General features: G+C 29.4%; 1 protein-coding gene across 1 annotated transcript in view; it reads right to left on the bottom strand.

Annotated features, from left to right (window-relative positions):
• The window catches only part of LOC111404117 (AT-hook motif nuclear-localized protein 7-like), a 4,142-nt gene extending 3,287 nt beyond the window's left edge, over positions 1-855 (bottom strand). Inside the window, exon 1 of the mRNA XM_023032858.1 lies at positions 102-855. Coding sequence (XP_022888626.1) covers positions 102-570 — 469 coding nt within the window. The 5' untranslated portion in view covers positions 571-855. The remainder of the gene's footprint in view (positions 1-101) is intronic.
• Positions 856-8,680: the final 7,825 nt, after the last annotated feature.

Below are 8,680 nucleotides of genomic sequence, written 5' to 3'. Positions count from 1 at the left end.
GGAATTCAAATTTGTCATAGACCCACAAGAATGGATATAAGATAATTGCAAAAATTTATTAACAAATGCATAGAGTACAGAGATTGTTTGAAATTTCTGACCCAAAGAAGCAAGAATTTGCCAGTTGCCAGAACCGGTAGGCCTACCACGCCCTTTCTTGGAGCCAGATGAGTACTTGGATGCCGGATTAGGAGATAAAGTAAAGCCGACCGACGGAGCCGGCGGCAGAATAACTCCACCTGGTGGAGATCCTACAAGTGGAACTCTTAGGTTCCCATCTGAGTCATACTTTCTTGGCCTCCCTCTCTTCTTCCCACCTCCACCTCCACTTCCACTTCCGCCGCTGACGCCCAAAATTCCACCCACTGTGATTGCTGGTGCGTTTATAACCCCTACACTTCTTTCAATGCTCACGTTCATCGCCTGCAGCGCAACCCCACCACCGCAACTAACAGTGTCGCCGCCAGTAGCAGCAACACCAACAGTGTCACCACCACTAGTGATTGGTGGTGACTCAGACTCTGATTTCCCGCCTGGTGAACCCGACTCAGTGCTCTCCTTATCTTCCATTGCTATCTTTTTTTCTTAAACAGATGTGGTAGAGATCTACTGTAAATTTATGATTTTAAGTGCTATAAATTATTGTAATAAGAAAAAGGGGATAAAACGAGAGATGCTTTGAAAGATTGGTAGGCGAAAGAATGGCGCCAGAAGTTTTAAGACTATACAGTATAGCGTTTTGTTTCTGTTTGGAGTTTGTAAAGTTGAGTTCCCTCCATTAATGGGGTGTCTAGAGTGAGAAGATGACCGACTTCGGAGAAAGAAAAAGACTGATATTGTCTTTGTCTGGAGTTCGCTGTGGAAAGAATGAACAGAAAATTGGCCGTTTTATATATTTAAATAAAGAGAATTTGCATTTTTCATCCTCAACCTTTGTGGAATATAACAAATATCCCTTAATCTTTTTAAGCCATAATCCATCCAAACATTTGAATTACATAGCAGAAGTCTTCTTTCCCTCAAATTTTTGCCTAAATGATGACTTTGTCCTCTGTTTTAAATAAACAAAAAATAAATAAATCAACAAACAACCAAAAAAATTATAAATAAAATTTCATAACTTTTCAAAAGTACAAATAAAACTCACTTAAAATAATTAAATACATATTAACACATAAAAAAAATTTTTAAAAATTATCTTTCGTAATGAAGCTCACCCACTCACTTCATCAACAACCACCCCCAACCCACCACACCACATCCCACCTAATTCACTTCACCCATGGCCGAACATCACCTCTAGGCTGGTGGTTCTTATTAATCATATGTTTCGATTCATTGTAAAAATAAAAAAATAAAAAAAATGGAAGTGTACATATCGCTATAGATAAATGGATAAACAAAATATTTTTCAAAAAAAAAAATTGTCCTTTTTCTTTTTCTTACTACTAAAGCTTAACATAGTCCATATTAAATAGTTTTTTGATAATCAAATAAAATAGACCATTTTATTGAGTTCATTGGCATGACTAATTTAATTAAATTGTCGACATTATGAAACAAAAAAGAAGTCAGAATTAAGCTGTTTTGTCAGAATTTGGTATCCACCTTTTTGACAAATCAGTGTTGACAGATTTTCATTGGTACAAAATTATTGTGTTTTTCAAACAGACGAATGACAGAATGACATATAACATTAGATCAAAGAATGTATCAAAACTGTCTAACAATGTAGCAGAATTGAAGAAGTCAAGTCATTATTATCTTTAAGAAAGAAGAAGTCAATCAATAGTATATTACATGAGGCTGGTTTTTTTCTCAAGCACAGTGGGGGTTGACGAGAGTGAGTGGGTAAGGTTGGTTAGGAAATATGTAATTTTTTAAAGTTCTTTTTTATATGTGATTTATTTTTACTTTTTGAAAAGTTATAGGATTCTATTTGTAATTTTTTTTATTTTTGTTAATTTACTGATCTCTTTTATTTTCATTATTTGAAAAGAAGTGAAAATCCATTATTAATGTCCAAAATGGAGCAAATGACGAGTTTGCTACATAACTGAAATGTTGTGGATGGACATGCTAGAAAGGTTGAAGACAAATTTGATATATTTTGCATAAATTGGGGATGAAAAGTGCAATTTTTTCTTAAATAAATGGCATGATTTGTTTCCTAATTAAGATATTCAATCATATATTTAAAATATAAAGAAATTTTGACAAATTTTGAAATTGTTTTCTTTAATTAACTTATTTGGCAATAATTACTGCTTATTGTTTTAAATTTTTAAATGTTAACCAAATATAAAACGAGAAAACAAATTAATTTGGCGATACATAATTTCCCGATAGTATATTTTTACACGTTTTCATATTAACCTAAAATAGAAAGTTTAGAAAATCAAAATTCATCTTTACTAATAATACCTGACTTTATTTTATACATGTTTTTTCAATTTGTGTTGAATTTATAAGGTAAAATATTGTAGTCTCGGGGTGTAAATATTGATTTATTTATAATGCGAATCCTATTATTTTTATGGAGATATTAAACTTATTAATGTAAATATTTATGTTTTGTGAATGCTGATTTATTAATAGTTCATGTTTGGTGTAGATTAAAATTTACTAAAAATTTTAAATCAAAATCAATAATTAATCTTCGTCATATATTCTATGAAACTCACAACTTTTTAATCACAAATTCTATTGACTTTTATTAAAATCTATTAAAAATTTAATTTTAATCTACGCCAAACAATGATATCGACATCATTTATATCATCTTTCTTTGGTGGCAATTACTATCCATCATGGCTGGAGAGTAAGAGGTACCCAAAAATAAATAAATAAATAAATAAATAAAAAATAATAATAATAATATAGCCAAAACTATGAAATTGAACTGAAACAATTGTTCATAAATCGTTGTTTTGAGTCCACGAGGACTCATCCAATTTGAAACAATTTTTGATTTAGATTTCAATAGTTGAAAATCATTTGAAATTTTATATATTTGTTATACACATTTATCTAAATTTTTAGACGTGCAAAAGATTGATTTATTAATGAAATTTTTGCTTCATGTGGTGTATATATTTGTTTGGTATAGCTGTATAGGTAAAAACTTCGAGTTTGAAGATTTGATAAACAGTTGAGGAAGTGAATTAAGCTAAACATGTGAACTTGAAGAGATATCGAAAAGTTAGAACTAGATCGAAAACTTGGAAGAGTTGATTGGGTGATTTTACAAGTTATAGGGACCCACTTTTGAAGAAGTATAGGGACTAACTTGGACGTACTTAACACTTTGGAGAAACAAAATTGGAGAAAATAGAAGTTGAAGGACTAAAGTAGAAGATTTAGAAGTTGAAGACTCAATCCAGAGGCAAAGTAATGGATCAAAAGTGTACGAAAACAATAATCTAGGAACAAAATACACAGATTGATTGGTAGAGGACCCGAGTTACAATTCCTAGTCCCATAGGCCGCCCCTACAAAAATCTCATAGGCATTATAGGATTTACGAATCAGAACCTAATTTTGGAATTCTTTTTCAAAGTTGATTTTGAACTTTTTGTAGACCTATATCCATTAGAAAACATTCGCAATATCTTCAACACATTCGTTACGTTTCATAGGTTTTATACCAAGTTATGAATTCTAATTTTTTACACATTTTTTTAGGAGTGGAGAAAATTATCAAACCAAACCAAATCAGAACTAAACCAAATTGAGCGATTCGATTTGATTATACAAAAATTATTAATAATTTTGGTTCTGGTTAGGTTCTCGTTCTAGAACCAAACTTAACTTTATGTATATATACATATCAATGAACCATGCCAAAAAATTTCACTTTTGTTAATGACCCATTCGTCTATATTAGTGAATCATTGTTATTAGACAATATTTTGTATGAGGATGAAGTGTATTCAAATTATGACTATATTTTATTTATTGGGATGGACTTTTATGAATGAATTTTATTATACAATATTTTATTTGATGATTGATACTTAGAACCTGACTTTGCTTAATGTTTGATGCATATTTTTTTGAATATAGTGATAGATTTTAATGTGTATTTAAGTAATGGAATTAGAGCCAAACCAGAGTCGAATGGTTCGGTTCCAACTTTGTTCCATAGCTTAAAAAAAATTATTGGTTCCATTATCAAAAAATAGAATCAAATGGAACCATATTCACCCCTAATTTTTATTTTATTTTTTTTAATGATGAGTAGCTATATTTTTTTATTTGAAACAACCTAATTTTGAACCTTTAATTTAAATCCTCAAGTTTTATATAGTTAATTAATTATATATTTATTTTATTTCTTCAATTACTCGATCACTTGTTCATGATTTGTGAATTTTAACGACTTGAGATGCAAGTTATTAATTTAGACACATGGTACAATCTGGAGATAAATATACACTTTTACTATTATCGGAGTTCTTAATTGAATTATTAGGTGATTTATTGTGTTTAGTTAACGATTATCTCGTTAATTTTCATTTGATTGCAATTATTACATTTCTTGCTAGAAGTACTCAATAAATCATTAATTTCGCTTGCTGTCCACAAACACGAAGCACACTTTATCAGGCTTAAAAGAATATTTTTATTTTTATTTTTTTTCCAAATTGGAGGTTGGTACATAATTCTTTTCAGTAAATTTTATTTATTTTTTATTTTTTTAAAGAATTTTTCTTTTTTGTTTCAAAATAAAACATATATAAAATGTGCTCAGTGGCTCACTTACCATTGATGATTTTCTTATGACATAAATGCTTATTAAAAATTTAATTTCATTCGCGTGCTTATTAATTAAATTATTTTTGGTTTATCGTGTTTTTTATTTTAATTAAAAAATGGTTGGTGAAGTATCAAATTTATAAAGTCGCGCGCAGATAATTATATGTATGCTTACAATTAATTTTAAAATTATATAATTCTTCAATATAAATTTTATTTATAGTACTAATTTCTAAAATACAGCCCATAAATATTTATCATAACAAGATATCTCTTTTGGATGACTAAACTATTAATTTTCGATATCATAAAACTATATAACTTTATTTGTTTTTATGACAAGTTTCAGCAACATGTTTGAACATTGATTAATTCAAACAAATTGTCTATTCCTCCTAAGGATATTTCATCTACTCTTCCACATGATGATTGCTTAAGGATGAACCAACGGTAAAAAGCAAAAAAATCAATTAAAAAATCATCGTGTGGACCTGAAGAATGAGATCGTGAATCTTTTTAACTGACTTATACGATCATTCATTTTATTTTAAATTAGAATATATAAATTGTTCCAAACTTGCTTTACTCGTAAATTAAATTTTTTTTTAACTCATCCAAACATTTAAAAAAAATAAAATCTAACAAAGCTGCTGACTTGTATTTAATTTCAGTCAGACATTATGTAAAACAATGAATAAGGAACAAATAAAAAAGATATTGACCAACATATTTATATTATCATTATTTATGTTTTAGTGGGAAAAAATACAAAAGTGGGAGATTCCCAAGTGATAAGCATGTGAGTCTTAGTAATGTGCAAATTTAGTTTAATTATACTTTATTTACCATTATGTGAATTTGAATTTTATTCACATAATTACAAATAAAAAAAATTGCGAATTGATAGTTTCAATGCATGCCTTGATAAAGTTGATGCATATTAAAAGCAATCTTGAATAGAGTCCCAATAAACACAAAAAAATAAAAATAAATAATAATAATTAATTAATTAATTAATTAATTAATTTCTTGAATCTTTAGAATCAAGAAAACCCTAGTTTCTATAGGATACAAATCATAACAAATTGTGTATTTATTAAGGAAGAGAAAAGGTAAAGAGGACCACTAAATTTATGTTAATTTTTCTAATAAAAATAATGGAAATAAAGCTGCAGCATTATAATTAAAGTTAATAGAAACCCTTTTTGTCTACCACCCCATGTGATTTGATTCTTTAATACTCACGCCCAAGAATTTTTATCACACATATACATACAAATTCATATTATATATTTAATAATTCATAATTAGCCTTTAACCTCTTTCATTCTTTGCCCTTTATTTTATTCATTTTTGGCTGGCTTCTTTGACATTTTGATACTTTATAACAAATTGTATCAATAAAAACCATTATATATATATATATACATGATATTGATTATTGTCTAAGATAGTTATTATTGAGAAATGTCACGTAATGTTGGGTGCAAGTGCTTCATGTGAAACATATGTGTGTAATTCGTATATGAATGGTTCGCACAAAGGGGTTGTTTCCAAAATTGTGGCATATGATCTAATCTTATTAGATGAATTGCAAAAATATTAGCGTTTACTAAACTTCATAAATTACACCAAATGAACATTACACAAATTTGGTGTCAAAATTGAAGTTGAGTTGCAAACTAAGCCCTTGTCTGGAGCCAATTTTTGGACAAAAAATGAATTTTCTTATCATTGGTAGTCGTCGTTTTTTACCGCGACTCTCACATGCGGGTCCCAATTGACCAAAAATGGTAGATATTTATTTTTATTTATTTATTTATTATTATTATTTATTTTCGGTTTAGAAACTGTAGCATACGGGCCCTAAATTTCACACTAAAATGGCATTTCAATTGTGACCTACATGACATTTGAATTTGTGACTACATATCAATGTGACATGCAAAATCAAGGCTTGATAACATGGGTGATGTCAAAATGAAATACAATAATTGTGACTTCTATAGTTTATGCATGTGACTTCTCATAATGACAGTGAAGAAGAGAAATAACGTGTATCTTTCTCTGAATAATATTGAAAGAGAAATGCTATTCGTACAGACTCATTTGCACAAAGTCTGTACAGATGCTCTCACATGGGAGTGGATCCCACACATGAGGTCCACGTGTGGGGTCCACCCACATGTGAGAGGCCCTGTACAGACCCTGTGCAAATGGGCTTGTACAAGGAGTTTATTCCATATTGAAATGACAAGAATCCAATTTGTGTAATTTGAATTTCTCAAAAAAAAAAAAAAAGCCAGATATACATTACTATAAATAACTGGATAATAGAAAAAATAAAAAGATAAGCTAAAATTATTTTTAAAAAAAAATATACCTAATTTGTGAGTAGATAGTATCTGATTTTTCATAATGAAAATTTAAAAACACGTTTCCTCTAGTTTTCTCTTAAATCACACTATTATCATTGTTATAAGTGGGAATTACACCCACAGAGATTTTTAACCTCTCCAATTCAAAAATCAAGTTTAGGGTTTATTTATACAAAAGATCTAGTAATAGTTCAATATTTTAATAATAATATACATTAATTTATATACTCATTCCCTACTCCATCCACCTATTCAAACCCTATATCATTTTCTCTCTTCTTGCTCTCCATTTTCTATTCCTCACTAGTCTCTCTCTGATCGTCGCAACTGTTAAAGGCCACCTCCAAGCGTTGTTGTGTAGCAAAGCTCTTCGCTGTGAGTGTCGCTGCAACGTCATGTGGCTCTACTCAACGTGGTTGTAGCAGTGTTTAAATCGTGGCTGCAGCGATGATTAGCGGTGTTGGTATTGGTTTTATTTTATTATCATTATTTTTTGGAGGTGATTTCCACGTTTTGGTGTTGTTGGGGATTTTGCGGTGATTTTTGGTGATGGTGGATTTGATGACGATGAGGTGAAGCAGTAGTCACAAATGATGGAGACGTAGGTGGTGGTGGATTTGATGACAATGCGCGATAAGGTGAAGCAGTAGTCACGAGTGGTGGTATTGCCAATGTTGGTGTCAACATAGCATGGGGTTAGATTAGGTTAGCTTGGAATGGGGTAGGATGGGATAAAAAGTGTTTGTGATCAATTATTTGTGTGGTTGTGACCAATAAATTTGTTAAGTTGTGGACAGTAAATAATATATAACCAATTAATAATTTGTTATCAATTGATTTGATAATTTGTGATTATAAAGTAAGTTGTGATATGTAAAATTTGTTATCTCTGTTCAAGAAATAATACGTGACCAAACTAATTGATATGTTGTGACTTATGAAATTTGTGAATTGTATCGAAAAATAGTATGTGACATGTTGATTTAGTAACTTGGGACCGATAAAAGAAATTGTTATCTATAAAATTTGTGATTTGTAATTGAAAAATAATATGTGACCAATTAATTTAATAATTATAATTGAGAAATAAGTTGTGAGTTATAAAATTTGTAACTTTAACCATAAATTGTATAATATTGTAACTTAATATATATAATAAATAAAATATTTTTAATTAATTATTTAATTAATAAATCTTAAGTAAGATCTGATTTTTGAAACTTTAAAATAATTTTCTTAATTTTGAAATTGTTTATTATAACTGCCTTAAAATATAAATTTTCTCCTTGCTAGTGGCCCAGCAATGGTTTCCAAAAAGATGGGCCTTACCGGTGAAGTGTATATCATCAATCAAATGGCGTTATAATAGCCCAAAACGGTAACTAGTAGTATTTTCCACACTGTGTAACCAAAAGGAAATAGACACAAATAACATTAAAAATGGACAAATCGAATTGTCTTGGCGCTTAGTGCTAAGGTTTATGCTGTTGTCAGTTGTCACATTCTAAGATAGCAAAAATAATAATAATAATAATACTGCACTC

Source organism: Olea europaea, chromosome 11 (assembly GCF_002742605.1).
Source record: "Olea europaea var. sylvestris chromosome 11, O_europaea_v1, whole genome shotgun sequence".
Lineage (NCBI taxonomy): Eukaryota > Viridiplantae > Streptophyta > Magnoliopsida > Lamiales > Oleaceae > Olea > Olea europaea.
This window is presented reverse-complemented; position numbering and strand designations above follow the sequence as displayed.